The 15,848-nt window shown below is 45.5% G+C and overlaps 1 protein-coding gene across 8 annotated transcripts in view; it reads right to left on the bottom strand.

Moving 5' to 3' along the window:
• The window catches only part of ACSM3 (acyl-CoA synthetase medium chain family member 3), a 75,339-nt gene that overhangs the window by 7,917 nt on the left and 51,574 nt on the right, over positions 1-15,848 (bottom strand). For 5 of the 8 annotated variants that reach the window (XM_059692011.1, XM_059692016.1, XM_059692012.1 and 2 more), the window contains 6 exons: positions 10,615-10,822; positions 5,384-5,527; positions 5,117-5,273; positions 4,779-4,858; positions 2,542-2,665; positions 1,062-1,142 (listed from right to left, as the gene is read on the bottom strand). In XM_059692011.1, the coding sequence (XP_059547994.1) occupies positions 1,062-1,142; positions 2,542-2,665; positions 4,779-4,858; positions 5,117-5,273; positions 5,384-5,527; positions 10,615-10,822 (794 nt within the window). Of the gene's footprint in view, positions 1-503; positions 1,143-2,541; positions 2,666-4,778; positions 4,859-5,116; positions 5,274-5,383; positions 5,528-10,614; positions 10,823-15,848 lie in introns of all 8 variants that reach the window. The other 3 variants (XR_009452445.1, XM_059692013.1, XM_059692015.1) reach the window with 3 other exon arrangements.

Below are 15,848 nucleotides of genomic sequence, written 5' to 3'. Positions count from 1 at the left end.
GGGTGCGGCTGCTCGTAGCTAGGTACCAGCTCACCAGACTCCCCACGCGAACAGCAGCCAGACCTGAACCGCTAGGCAGTCCCACCTTTAGACAGGTTCCCACAGCCACTGAGAGGGGAGGAAAGGGCCCAGCATCTGCTTTATAGAAACAGGGATGTCAGCAGTCAATGTCACCTAAACTTTCTCAAACTTACCTGATCACGGGAACTACCTGGATGCTTGTTTCAAACACAGATTTCAGGCTCCCACCCTAAACCCATTGACTCGGACTCTCCAGGGAAGGGACTGGAAAAATCAGCATTTTTAGCAAGTGCCCATGTGATTCTTATGCTTGAATAAGCTTGGGAAGCATTGGTCTAATCTACAGCCCTCCGTTAAGTTTGGTCTGAGCTCTCTGTCAGTTTGTCCGTTAGTGTTTTTGTTGCTCCTGTTTTCTTTTGTATAGCAGGTAAGTTCCTTTCCTATCCCTAGCATTGGCTGGGTTGATTAAGAATAGTCCTAACCTGTACAAGGGCACTGGTGGGATATAGGAGGCCACTCGGGGAGAGGGGTGGAGATGGCAGAGGTTACAGGCCCGCCTGTGGGAAGAGGGAGAATGCTGCAGCCCCTCCTGCCCACGTGACTCGCCAGGAGGCAGTGGTGCTGTGTGGAGCACAGACTGGACTAGGTCGCTTGGGGTTGAGTCCCAGCACCAGCAGCTCCTGTCCAACCTCAGGTACAGTCTTTACCCTCGCTGGGCCTCATCTGTAAAGTGGTTCTAATATTACTCTGTCTCTCATGGGCTCCTGGAAATTAAATGGGTTAATATTTATAAAATGCTTAGAATTACTTGGCACAAGTAACTAACTGCTTTTAAAAAAAATGGGTGCTTCAGCAGCACATATACTAAAATTGGAACAGAAAAAAAATGGAGACCAACAAACTAACATTTCTAGTCCATTTCCATCTTTCCATGGAAGTTAAGATAGTATGAAGTTATCACCCAAACTAGGAGTGTAGGGGAAGGGAGCAGTGGGGTGGGAACTGCAGGCTGTTTAATCTCCTGGAGGTGTCTGCACAACCTTAACGTCAAAAGCAGGCGAAGGCTTTCCCATTGAGCCAGGCTTAATTTTCATTCCCTTAAAATGTCCACAGATCAGCACCTAGTCAAGAAGAAGAAAGGATAAAGTAACGTTACCAGTAACATAAAACTTATTCATTTACCCACCATGTTTCTGAGAACTTAGTAGGAACCAGGTTCAAAATAAAACACTCTGCACTCACGTCTATCTAATGAAGTACAGAGATGGACACTAAGTAAAATATATATAATAAAGTTATAACACTGGATACATTTATAATCACTAAAATACCCATATTTATGAAAACATTATACTCATATTAGCCTGATACTTATGCTGTTCCTATTTAATAAATTTGTCAATTTTAATTTATGTTTGGTATTTTTATTGTTGACTAGCTACTACATTCTTATGGTTTATAAGTTGGTGCATTGTAAAAAGATACACTTTGAAAACATTCTTTCAGCTTTTCCCTTATCTGTTCCATCTTACCCCCCTTTCCTACATAATTACCACTTCTGTTATTATTTTTTTCATTTTCTTTAGAATTTCTTATTCCTATTTCTACAAGCTCTTTAGATGACCCTAAAGTATGCTTGTCATGGTGTTATCCACCAAACTCATAATGTTTTAAGTAATAAGCAACTCAACATTTTCAATTTTGAGGCAGCCTTGACTAAGTAAGTTCCCTATTATATACGGGGAAATCTTTTTATAACTCTAGTAATTTTTTTCATTTAAAAATATTGTAATGCCTTTACCTTGATCAGTTATATAGCAGTTTTTCTTAATGAATGGCTATTTCTATTACACAGCTCCAGGTTGTAATGTTAGGCTATTTAAACAACTGTGTCTGTGTGGGGAAGCATGGGACTTGGTTGGAAAGTTTATAAGGAGGAAATTCCAAAACGGGGAGTTGGCGCAAGGTGGCTACCCTGTTTCTCGGAATTCTGACTTAGGGGAGTTGGCCAAAGTCAGCTACCCCTATTATTCCTTGACCTTTCCAAACAAGTCTGTGCATGTGCGGACCCTCGGATGTTGGCTGGAATTTTTATGCTTAATCTTTAGGTATCCTTGCTTAAAGGACACTGCAGACACATGTGTCCTCCCAAGATTACTTACCCTACTGATTGTATCTAAAAGTTAAACCTTATCTCAAACTGTTCTTACAATAAAAGCCTAAACAGGCAGATGAACAAGCTGTCTGGTTCCTCGAGCCAGGCAGTCCCTTAGCCCTCTCTTTCACAGAAACCTGTGTCAGAGTAATCATTCAACCATCACTCAGGGTCTGCTGGTCAGTCCCCGGCATGTCTGCTACAGAGCTTTTTTGCAACTAGCTTCCCTCAAGCTTTTTAAAACTGTTCTGACCACTCCATTCCCTCCCTAGCTCTCAAACAACCCTAGGTAGATAATGAACCCTTTGGTTTCTATGCATCAGACTATATGGGATCCAGCCCTGTCTGCCCAGGGAGGTTTGTACCGTCTCAGTCTGCCCATATCCTTCGTAGATCTCCAGCCCTGTCCTGCTTCTCCACTGCTCAGTCACTTCAGGGCTGATGGGTTCCCCTGCGCTCACACAGTGCTTTAAGCTTTTGAACTTAAAGCTTCTCAGAAGACAGGTCACAGATTAAATTTAGGAGGAAAAATGGGAAGAAATGGAAATTAAGATTATAATGAAAAGCAACATTAATTGTGTTTTATTTATTTATTGTCTAAAGTTTTACATAGAAACTTTCTCCCCAATTGACCACCCCCGGGCAAGCCCCCACTGCCCCAGTGTCTTTGTCCATTGATTATGCTAATATGCATGCATACAAGTCCTTTGGTTGCTCTCTAAACCCCCCTCCCCTGTGATTTGTCTCTGGATCTATTCTTGTTCATTAGATTATGTTGATCATTATATCCCACATATGAGTGAGATCACAACATTAATTGTGCTTTAGTTCTTAACTCCCTTCTCCAATCAAAATAAACCATTCTAACATCATAAAGTGACTCCTCACACACCAGTTTTTCTTTTTCTTTTCTCCCTTTAATTTGGGGGATGGGAAACATGATTTATTGCAAAAAATCCTTAAGGAGGATACCACACATGGTAATCATATTTAACTAATATGTTAAATCAGGATTAAAAGTTTTCTACTTGTCTGAAATTGACTATGAAATATTTATACAATGGAATAGTATGCAGCTGTAAAAAAGAACAAGGACATTCCTGGATAGTGCTGTCCAATAGAGCTTTCTGTTACCATGGAAATTTCTCTCATCTTTGCTATCCACTTAGTATCCTCTTGCTCAGTGTGGCTACTGATCACTTGAACCACGACTAGTACAACTGAAGAACTGAATTTTATTTTTAAGTATAATTGGCATATAACATTAAATTAGTTTCAGGTGTACAACATAATGATTCGATGTTTCTATATATTGTGAAATGGTCACTACAATAAGATTAATTAATATCCGTCATCCTACATAGTTACAAGATTATTTTTGTTTGTGATAAGAACTTTTAAGATTTACTCTCTTAGCAAACATGCACTATAATATAATTTATAGTCTGGAACTGAAAAAAAATTTTTTTTCAAAAATATATTTTATTGATGTTTTACAGAGAGGAAGGGAGAAGGATAGAGAGTTAGAAACATCAATCAACTGCCTCCTGCACACCCGCCACTGGGGATGTGCCCACAACCCAGGTACATGCCCTTGACCGGAATCGAACCTGGGACCCTTCAGTTCGCAGGCCAACGCTGTATCCACTGAGCCAAACCAGTTAGGGCAGGGAACTGAAATTTTAATTTAACTAAAATTAAATTTTAGATACATGTGGTGAGTTGTACTACTTTAGACAGCACAGGTGCAGGATGTACTGTTAGGGGGAAGGTGCAGCCCTGTGTGCATATTATATTTCCATTTATATTCATGAAGAGGGGAAGAGCACGTGACTGCTGGTGTACGCATAGATTTCAGGGAGAAGGAGAAATGAGACTGAGGACACGGTTTGGAGGAAGACTTTCAATATAGATTCTTATATACCTATTAGAGGCCCAGTGCACGGAATTTGTGCACAGGCAGGGTCCCTAGGCCTGGTTGGCGATCAGGGCTGATTGGGGCCTTCTGGCTGCAGGCCGGGGCCTTCCTTCCCCGGCTGCTGGGTGCTGGCTGGAGCCTTCCTTCATTCCGCACTGCCCCCTGGTGGTCAGCGCATGTCATAGCGATCGATCGAACTCTCAGTCTCCCAGTTGAACTCCTGAAGGGACACTTTGCATATTAGCTTTTTATATATATATATATATATATATGTATATATACTGAATTTTAAGTCATGTGAACTTTTCCTAGTCAAATTTAAATAAAATCAATTAAAAATAGTTACCAATTCACCTTGTCCAATGGAATCAGGACCAGAGTAAAGGCCATCCATGCTGTCCCATTTGCTGGGACAGGGTTCCAAGTAAGGGTGCTTCTTCACTGTCCCAGGTCAGAGGACGGTCCTCATCCCCTGGACTCTCAGGGCTATGCACATGACCAACCCTGCCCTGGACGTGGTAATTATTATCACAGAGGAGCAAGAGGATGGAGAGGAGAAGAGATTGCTAAATCCCACACCTACGAGTCTGGAATTATATTTTTAGGCAGAAAGAGCTTTTATTTTAGAGCTTTCTCTTTCTCTCCCCTCTCCCCATTATGTGCCTCTTTACCAACCTCTCTTACCTGGTCACATCATTTTGCACAAGCATTCGGTATACAGTTGGCACTGAACAGAAGACTGTGATGGGAAACTTGGAGAGCGTCTGCAATGTATAAGAAATAAACTCTTGGTCTTACTACAACTTTAATAAGTGCCTAAGTGTCTATGGGAGGCACAGTGATTATTCTAACATAAATGCACTCACACCTTTCCTCAACTTATCTGTTCAGATTGTTTTACTTTCTAGATGTGAAATGCCTTAAATCACGTTGTGCTCTGATTTCTGCAAGCACGTGTGCGCAGTCCTGTGGGCAGCACTGCTAACGCATTTCTCAACGCTGACCTCTTGGGCTCTGCTTACTTGCAAGATGGAAGTTGGCTCAAACTGCGGCAAATGATGTGCAAATACACACGCTCCCTGGATCCATGGTGAAAACACGCTGCTCCATGCAGACTTGGCCCAGCCTGTGTCGGAGGTGTTCCACATCACATCCAAAGGTGTCAAATCCAGCCAGAACCTGGGAACAGAGCATAGGCCTGACCCATGTGGGAAACAAATCCAAAAGACCAACAAAGGAATCATCACCTGGCAGCTGTGGACCCTCCAGCTGCAGCTCTGTGAGCCTACCTTCCGTTTACAGACAATCCTAAACCGTAACTGCTGTGGGTGTGTGCAGTCATTTTGGGAGATCCGCTCGTGCCGCTGGTGAAGTAAATGGCCATGGTCTCATCGTGTCTTGTCTCCACACACGTGTGGTTGTCAGTGGCACGCCTAGGAAGGAAGAGCTACGGTGAATGTGCACGTTAAACACGTGTGGTTGTTCCTGGCCTGTAGAGGAAGGAAGAACTGCAGTCATTCTGCACATTAAACACCGCAGGACAGACTGTCGGCTCAGAAAAGGACGAGAGACCATCCACTCGGATCGCGTTCCCCAGTGGTCAGGCCCCCAGTGATTTGAGTTGAATTCAAGGTGAATGCCATCTCCCTCTCCATCTTCTCAGGTGCTTTCTAGAATCAGATTAGCTGCCATCGATAGCCCACTTATAATGGCCAGTTTCATAGCCTTTAATTGTATGCTTACACAATCAGTGCGTTTTAAACATTCAAGAGCTGTATCATTCCTGCAGCAGAATGAGAATTCTATGATGTTGTAACAGATGGATTTGTGCAGAACTGCCCCTTTACCATGAATGCTTTAAAATGTGATTTTCTTTTTTTTTGTTAATCCTCACCCATTTTTCCATTGCTTTTTAGAGAGAGTGGAAGAGAGAGGGAAAGACAGAGAGAAACATCGATGTGAGAGAAACACATCGATTGGGTGCCTCCTGCATGAGCCCTGACCAGGGCCCAGGCTGCGGGAGGAGCCTGCAACCAAGGTACGTGCCCTTGACCAGAATCAAACCCAGGACCCTTCAGTCCACAGGCCGACACTCTAGCCCAGCCGTGGGCAAACTACGGCCCGCGGGCCGGATCCAGCCCATTTGAAATGAATAAAATTAAAAAAAAAAAAAAAGACCGTACCCTTTTATGTAATGATTTTTACTTTGAATTTATGTTAGTTCACACAAACACTCCGTCCATGCTTTTGTTCCGGCCCTCCGGTCCAGTTTAGGAACCCATTGTGGCCCTCGAGTCAAAAAGTTTGCCCACCCCCTGCTCTAGCCACTGTGCCAAACCAGGTAGGGCAAAATGTGATATATTTTTTAAAAGAAATGAGTATGTTAATAGAAGTCATGGGTAATCCTATTTAATAATAGACAAACATGGTAATTGACCATACCTTCGCTACACCGCCCATTGGCTAATCAGCATGATATGCAAATTAACCACCAACAAAGATGGCGGTTAATTTGTATACGTAGACTCCAAGTGGTGGAGCGAAGCCTGATGGCCCAAGGCCGCTGGAGCAGTGAGGCCTGACATTTCTGGGGCCGGCGGAGCAGCGAGGCCTCACGGCTCCGGAGCCAGCGGAGCAGCGAGGCCTGACATTTCTGGGGCCGGCGGAGCAGCGAGGCCTCACGGCTCCGGAGCCAGCGGAGCAGCGAAGCCTGACATTTCTGGGGCCGGCGGAGCAGCGAGGCCTCACGGCTCCAGAGCCAGCGGAGCAGCGAAGCCTGACATTTCTGGGGCCGGCGGAGCAGCGAGGCCTCACGGCTCCAGAGCCAGCGGAGCAGCGAAGCCTGACATTTCTGGGGCCGGCTCCGGCTAGAACTCGGCTAGAGTGAAGGCTCGGCCCCGGGTGCCGGAGGCAAACCGGTGCCAGCAGCCAGGGGAAAGGAAGGCCTAGTGCACGAATCTCTTCGTGCAACAGGCCTCTAGTCTATAATAATAAAAGCATAATATGCTAATTAGACTAGACGAAGCCAGGGCTGTGAGGGAAACCCGGGTCCCGCGTGCCAGAGGGAAGCCGCTGCCGGCTACTGGGGGAAGGCCGGCCTACTCTTGCATGAATTTCGTGCATCAGGCCTCTAGTGGTATAAAGCTGGGGTCGGCAAACTACTGCCCACAGGACAACTCTGGCCCACCTCCTGTTTTTTTAAATAAAGTTTTATTGGAACACAGCCATGCCCATTCATTTACATATAGCCTATGGCTGTTCTCATTCTACAACAGCAGAAGTGAGCAGCTGTGACAGAGGCAGGGTGCACAGCCTGCAAAGCCTAAAATATTTATTCCCCACTCCTTTTATAGGAGGTGTTTGCTGACTTCTGGAGGATTGTTGTTCTGTTTCCCACATGAGCATCTACATGGTTCTGAATACAGTAAATAGAAACACTTAAGGGGATCTAAGCATCCATCCAGGGAAGGAAGGACCCCAGTTAAAGAGAAAGAAAGCATTTAGTTCTGAAGGATAACTGAGCTGTTATGTAAGTCAGACATCAGGGCAGCTGAGAGTAGGCAAGCTCTGCACATCCAGCATCTACGAAGCATAGAGAGTTTATCAGGCCAAGGCTGAATCAATCAGAGCAGCCAGGCCATGAGAAATGTAGGAAAGCTGTTTGGTTTTTTAAATATATTTTTACTAGAGGTCCAGTGCACAAAAATTTGTGCACTCAAGGGGAGGGGGGATCCCTCAGCCCGGCCTGTGCCCTCTTGCAGTCTGGGACCCTTTGGGGGATGACCACCTGCTGGCTTAGGCCTGCTCCCTGGGGGATTGGGCCTAAGCTGGCAGTCAGACATCCCTCTGGCAGCCCGGGAGCCCTCAGGGGATGTCCACCTGCCAGCGGGGAGCAGGCCTAAGCTGCAGTCGGCCATCCTTAGCGCTGCTGAGGAGGCGGGAGAGGCTCCCACCACCACCGCTGTACTTGGCAGCCATCAACCTGGCTTGGGGCTGAGCAGAGCTCCCCCTGTGGGAGCGTATTGACCACCAGGGGCAACTCCTGCATTGAGCATCTGCCTCCTGGGTCAATGTGTGTCATAGTGTCCAGTCATGCCCAGTTGTTCGGCTGTTAGGGTCAATTTGCATATTACCCTTTTATTATACAGGAGTGCCTGGCAAGCCTAGGTGAGGGGCTGATGGCTGTTTGCAGGTTGGCCACAGCCCCTTCAGGATGGGGGTCCCCCCTGGGGTGTCTGGCCAGCCTGAGTGAGGGGCTGATGGCTGTTTGCAGGCTGGCCACAGCCCCTTCAGTGTGGGGATCCCCACTGGGGTGACTGGCCAGCCTGGGTGAGGGGCTGATCGCTGTTTGCAGGCTGGCCACAATCCCTAGCCACCCCAGCTCCCAGTGGAGGCTGGCTGGAAGCAGGTATCTGGGATTTATTTGTCTTCTATAATTGAAACTTTGTTGCCATGAGCGGAGGACACAGCCGGCTCAGGGCAGGCGGGAAGCTTGGCTTCCTCCATCGCCTGGGCAACCAAGCCTCTTGCTTGCTCCAGCTCCGTGGCTGCTGGCCGCCATCTTGGTTGGGTTAATTTGCATATAGTTGCTCTGATTGGCTGGTGGGCGTGGCTTAGGGTGTAGCAAAGGTACAGTCAATTAGCATCTTTGTCTTTTAATAGTGTAGATTGGTTTCAGAGAGAAGAAGAGAGAGGGAGAGACAGATAGAAACACCAATGACAAGAGAGAATCATGGATTGGCTGCCTCCTGCATGCCCCCTACTGGGGATCAAGCCCACAACCCAGGCATGTACCCTTGACTGGAATCGAACCCAGGATCCTTCAGTCTGCAGGCTGATGCTCTATCCACCGAGCCAAACCAGCCAGGGCAGGAAAGCTGTTTTCAAAGCCTAGCAGAGCTAGAAGAAGTGTGATTGGTCTCTGATTCCATAATTATCTTCCTTAAAAATAGGTAGTACCTAGAGCCCTGTACCTGTCACTCCTACCACAGATATGGTTTCCTTTGAAGCCTGAGGCAGAGTTACCGTATCAATCTCTCGCTACTAGAGCCCTTGAAGGTCAAAGACAGGAGTGTGGGCTCAGCAGCCACACTGCTTGGGTTTGAACCAGCACTGCCAGACCCTAGCATCTGATCTTATTCATCTGTATAATCAGTGTCTACCCTGAGGTGGTGAGATTAATGAGTTAATACATCTCAAGTGCTTGGGAGAGTTTTGGCATACACCAGAGCCACAGACATGGCAGCTATATTGTAGCTACAACATTATTTTTATTAGAATAGTCCTTGGCCATTGGTAAGAACTCAATACTTGTTAGCTGTTTGAGAGAAGGTGGGAGCATGCTCCCAAACCCCTGAGCGAAGGAAGCTCATTCTAGACAAGGAATTTGCAGCTGAGAGAGAACCAACACCTGACAAGGGCCCTGGAAGCCCCCACAGGGCGTGGGCACCAGAATAATTCCGTTTCATAGCTGAATTAATGAATACTGAGGGCTCTACACTCATGAGTGTTCCGTAAGGCTGACAGCAGTGTTGCTCTCCGCTGCTTTTGGAGCTGCTCCGAGCTCTGCGGTTGGTGCTGTGGCACCTGCTAAACCCTGCTGCCGGGATGGAGGACTTACTCGGGGCCCTCTGACAGCTGCCTCGCCCAAGGCCAGGCTTCTTCCTGGTGCTTTAGCTGGGAACTGCTCTGAGGGGCTATCCAAACTCCAGGGGCCTCAGTGGGTCGGCTGGAGGCTTTTTTGGGAGTACACGGCAGATAAATTTCTTCTTTTGCCGAATCCCACATTCTTTGCCTTCCTTCACAGGTGTTGATCCTAAGAGAAATTAGTAAACTTCTTAATTCGATTAATCTCTGTCTCAGGGTCTGCTTCCTAAAAGTCCCAACTATGAAAACAGGCCCAGCTCCTGCCTGGCCCAGAGCTGCACCCTGGCACAGTGCTAATCACCAGCTGCTCCCTTTGCCTATGGTGTTTTTTTAATGTATTTTTTATTGATTTTTTACAGAGAGGAAGGGAGAGGGATAGAGTTTAAAACATCGATGAGAGAGAAACATCGATCAGCTGCCTCCTGCACACCCCCTACTGGGAATGTGCCTGCAACCAAGGTACATGCCCTTGACCAGACTTGAACCTGGGACCCTTCAGTCTGTAGGCCGACGCTCTAGCCCCTGAGCCAAACCAGTTAGGGCCTATGGTGTGTTTTTTAATATATGTTTATTGATTTCAGAGAGGAAGGGAGAGGGAGAGATAGAAACATCAATGATGAGAGAGAATCACTAATTGGTTGCCTCCCGCACGCCCCCTACTGAGGATCGAGCCCGAGCCCAGGCATGTGCCCTGACTGGGAATTGAACTGTGACCTCCTGGTTCATAGGTCGATGCTCAACCACTGAGCCATGCTGGCTGGGCTGTTTATTGTTTTTATTGTCATTTTTCTGATCACATCACTCGTGGACTGAGTATCTGGTCAATGTTGTCTTTTTGGGGGGAAGCTATTCTACAACAATGATGGTTACTCACTTCATCATCTCCTTGAGGTCCCCCCAGCCCTCTCGGGGGTTCTGAGACACAATGAGCTTGGAGCGCAGGTTTTCACACTGAGATGCCACCGCATCTACTGCTGGGGCGACAGCATCATGGGCGACAATGCACTTGGCCTTTGAAGACTGCAGTCTGTAGAGGATGTCGTTCTGGGTCAGCTGAGTGGTCCCTGGAATGAAAACTGCACCTAAAGGAGCACAAAAGAAACCATGTTTAGAAGGAAGGCTTCCCCACCCTGTTAGTCGGGGTGTGCAGGTAGCTCCGTGCATTCTGCATTTCTCAGAATGGCTTCATCCATTTCCCAGGCAAGGTGTCTATCTGTCTTCCTTTCATTACTCTGCTTTTGCCTTTCATGGGATCTCAAAGCTTTGGCCTAAAATGAAACGATGGTAAATGCTGGATAATTATCTATCTGAAGACCATAACATTCAGCTTGAAGAGGGTTTTAATTGAAAAGTATATTACCCAGCACTTATTGAGTACTTGAGAGTCAGGTGCTATTCTAAGTGTTTTTGCATATTTTAACTCATTTATAATCCTCACCCAAAAAGCCCAAATACAAAAGCTATGAATAACTTGCCCAACATCACCAAAGCAGAAGGCAGCCATGCAGGACTGGTCCCTGAGCCTCCCGAGCCAGCTGTGCACGAGGCCACTTCATTCAGTGCCTCTTAGAATGCACAGCTGTTTGCTCCTTCCCAGAGGGCAGGACTGAGGCAGCCACCCCGCTCTGTGCCACCGCCACTGCCTGCGTTAACTGCTCTCTCTGCAGGTGAAGGGCAAGGCTGAGTGCAGAGCCGGGCACTCTGATAGGTTGGCCTTGGACAAGCCACTTCATCTCCATGAGTCCCAAGTTGTGCAGCTGTTAAATGGGGATTATAATAATAGGTGCTACCTTCTTTATAGGATTGCTGAGGATTAAATTAATTAAAATGTGTAACAAATTTAAAATAGTGCTGAACACATTTTAGCTATTGTTTTCTCAAAGGATTAATGGGCTTTCAAGACTGTATGTTTATATATTGAATCTGCCTATAGCAGCGGCTCTCAACCTGTGGATCGTGACCCCTTTGGGGGTCGAATGACCCTTTCACAGGGGTCGCCTAAGACCATCAGAAAACACATATATAATTACATACTAGAGGCCTGTTGCACGAAGAGATTCGTGAAATAGGCCTTCCTTTCCCCTGGCTGCTGGCACCGGTTTGCCTCCAGCACCCGGGGCCCAGGCCTTCGCTCTGGCCGAGTTCTGGCAGGAGCCAGCCCTGGAAACGTCAGACCTCGCTGCTCCGCTGGCCCTGAGCCATCAGGCTTCGCTCCACTGCTTGGAGCCTACGTATGCAAATTAACCGCCATCTCTGTTGTTGGTTAATTTTCATATCACGCTGATTAGCCCATGGGAGGCGTAGTGAAGGTATGGTCAATTACCATGTTTGTCTATTATTAGATAGGATTGTTTTTGTGATTAATCTCTATGCTTTAATTATGTTCAATTTGTAACAATGAAATTGGGGGTCACCACAACATGAGGAACTGTATTAAAGGGTCGCGGCATTAGGAAGTTTGAGAACCACTGGCCTATAGCCACACCCCAGGCTTCATTTCAGCACTCGGGTTCCAGACCTTCCCAGAGGGAGGAAGGCACTGACGTCACGTGCCCGACTCCTCCCGTGACCCAGGCTCCACCCTGAGTCCTTCCACTTCAGAAAGGCTAAGCCTCCAGGGAGTGCTGAAGGGACAGGCAACTGCAACCACAGAGCCTTGTGACGGGGTCCTGGTTGTGGAATATCTCCTCTTTGTAACAAGGCGATGCTGACCAGGTGTAACTCCAAGGCTACTCCTGTGAGATGTCTCACCTGGGGACAGGCAGCTACCCGACACTTTCCAAGGTGTGAGGCACGAACAGTGAGTCAGCACATCATGAAGAAGCACAGTATTTACTTTCATTTATTTTTTTATTACTATGTCCCCCAGTTTCCCCATTGACCCCCTCCAAGCTGCCCCTCCCCCACACCTCATTGTCTGTGTCCATGGGCCATGCACATGTGCATCCAAGGTCCTTGGTTGATTACTTCCCTCCTCAACCCCCCTTCCCTCTGAGATTCTGCACTAAGAAGCACAGTACTTAAATACATCACCCTTAGATAATTAATTTCAGCCAATACATAATTCATCTATCTTTAAAAGAACCTATTGCCTGCCCTAACCGGTTTGGCTCAGTGGATAGAGCATCAGCCTGTGGACTGAAGGGTCCCAGGTTCGATTCTGGTCAAGGGCATGTACCTTGGTTGCAGGCACATCCCCAGTGGGGGGTGTGCAGGAGGCAGTTGATCGATGTTTCTCATCGATGTTTCTAACTCTTTCCCTTCCTCTCTGTAAAAAATCAATAAAATATATTTTTTAAAAAAGAACCTATTGCACTAGCCAGTTTGACTCAGCAGATAGAGCATCAACCTGCAGCCTGAACAGTCCCAGGTTTGATTCCAGTCAAGAGCATGTACTCAAGGGCATGTACTTTGGTTGTAGGTTCCCTGGCCCTAGTCAGGGTTTGTGCAGGAGACAGCCAATCCATGTGTCTCTCTCACATAGATATTTCTCCCTGTCTCTCCCTCTCCCTTACACACTCTCTAAAAATCAATGGAAAAATATCAGGTGAGGATTAACAGAAAAAATAATAATTATTATTAGGAACTCTCAGCTGCAACCAGGCTTATTGGGTCAGAATCCACATTAAAACATCTTTTTAATTAAATTTCTTGGGATGGCATTGGTTAATAAGATGATATAGGTTTCAAGTGTACCATTCTCTGATACATCATCTGCATACTGTATTGTGTTCACCACCCATCAGATCTTTTCCCACCACCATTTATGTGATCCCCTTTACACTTTACTACCCCTTCCCACCCTCTTCCCTCTGGTACCCATACTGTTGTCTGTGTAACAAGATTCCCAAGTGATTCATGTGCACATCAAAGTTTGAGAAAAATGAACTAGGTGGTTTTTAAGAGCTATTCCTATTTGAAATTTTCTGAAGCTGTAGCAAATGTTGGCAACTGCAAGTCTAGTTCTGACTTGCGGAGTGACTTTGGGGAAATGACGTAATGTTGTGTTTTTTAAATTTATCTTTATTATTGAGAGTATTACAGATGTCCCCCCTTTTGCCCCCACTGCCCCCTTCCATCTGGTTCCTACCCCTCCAGGCCTTCACCACCCTATTGTCTGTGTCCACGGGTTATACATATATGCATATAACTTGTTTGGTTAATCTCACCCCATCCCCACCCCACCCCATCTCCCCCTTCCCTCCGAGATCAGTCAGTCTGTTCCATTTTTCCAGGCCTCTGGTTCTAATTATTCATCAGTTTATTTTGTTCATTAGATTCCAGATATGAATGAGATCATGTGATACTTGTCTTTCTCTGACTGGCTTATTTCACTTAGCATAATTCTCTGCAGGTCCCTCCATGCTGTTGCAAAGGATAAGAGATCCTTCTTTTACACTGCTGCATAGTACTCCATGGTGTAAATGTGCCACAGCTTTTTTATCCACTCATCTGCTAACGGCTGTTTCCAGATCTTAGCTATTGTAAATTGTGCTGCTATACACATAGGGGTGCATACATTCTTTCTGATTGGTGTTTCAGATCTCTTAGGATATAGTCCTAGAAGTGGGAACACTGGGTCAAAAGACAGTTCCATATTTAACTTTTTGAGGAAATGCCATACAGTTTTCCAACAGTGGCTGCACCAGTCTGCATTCCCACCTGCAGTGGACATCCTCGCCAGCACTTGTCATTTGTTGATGGTAGCCATTCTGATACCTCATTGTCGTTTTAACTTGTATCTCTGATGATTAATGATGTTGAGCATTTTCTCATGTGTCTCTTGGCCTTCTGTGTGTCCTCTTTGGAGAAGTGTCTATGTAGGTCCTTTGCCCATTTTTTAATTGGATTCTTTGTCTTTCGTTCAGTTGTATGAGTACTTTATTTTTTTTCAGTTTCAAGGAAAATGATTTTTAATATAATAATGTTACATGCAATAAACCTTAATATCTCAAGAAAAGCCATTTTAAATATGATGTTACATTCAATAAACACAAATTATTAAAGAACAATGATCTTACATATAATATTACATGCAATAAACATTAATATTTCAAGAAAAGGATTTTAAGTATAATAGTATTACCAAAACTGTACTAACAGTATGCTATCACAAAAGTTGTCGGAATTATTAAAAATCTGCTAATTACAGGATTACTTCTATTATATTCTAGTATTCTTTTTTCCCCTCTGGCTCTATTTTTGTTCATCAGTTTATGTTGTTCATTATATTCCACAAATGAGTGAGATCATATGATATTTATCCTTATCCAACTGGCTTATTTCGCTTAGCATGATGCTTTTAAAGTCTATTTTGTTGGATGTGAGTATTGCTACTCCAGCTATTATTTTTCTTTTCCACTTGCATGGGAAATTTTTTTTCCATCCTTCACTTTCATCCTGTGTGTCTTTTGTTTTGAGGTGCATCTCTTGTAGACAGCATATAGCTGGGTCATGTTTTTGTATCCCTTCCGCTACCCTACACCTTTTTTTAAAAAATAAATCTTGCCGAAACCAGTTTGGCTCAGTGGATAGAGCGTTGGCCTGCGGACTGAAAGGTCCCAGGTTCGATTCCGGTCAGGGGCATGTACCTGGGTTGCGGGCATATCCCCAGTAGGAGATGTGCAGGAGGCAGCTGATCGATGTTTCTCTCTCATCAATGTTTCTAACTTTCTCTCTCTCCCTTCCTCTCTGTAAAAAATCAATAAAATATATTAAAAAAAAATAAATCTTTATTGTTCAGATTATTACAGTTGTTCCTCTTTTTGCCCCTCATAGGTCCCCTCTACCCGGTTCCCACCCCAACCTCTGCCCTTACCGCCCCCACTGTCCTCATCCATAGGTGTACGATTTTTGTCCAGTCTCTTCCCGCACCCCCCATACCTCTTTCCTTCCGAGAATTTTCAGTCCACTCCCTTTCAATGCCCCTGATTCTACTATATTCACCAGTTTACTCTGTTCATTAGATTTTTTATTCACTTGATTTTTAGATTCACTTGTTGATAGATATGTATTTGTTGTTCATAATTTTTATCTTTACCTTTTTCTTCTTCTTCCTCTTCTTAAAGAATACCTTTCAGCATCCTATCTAATAAAAGACAAAAAGGG

This window comes from Myotis daubentonii, chromosome 4, assembly GCF_963259705.1.
Source record: "Myotis daubentonii chromosome 4, mMyoDau2.1, whole genome shotgun sequence".
NCBI classification, from domain to species: domain Eukaryota; kingdom Metazoa; phylum Chordata; class Mammalia; order Chiroptera; family Vespertilionidae; genus Myotis; species Myotis daubentonii.
The sequence above is the reverse complement of the archived record's forward strand: the minus strand, read 5'-3'. Positions and strand labels throughout refer to the sequence as shown.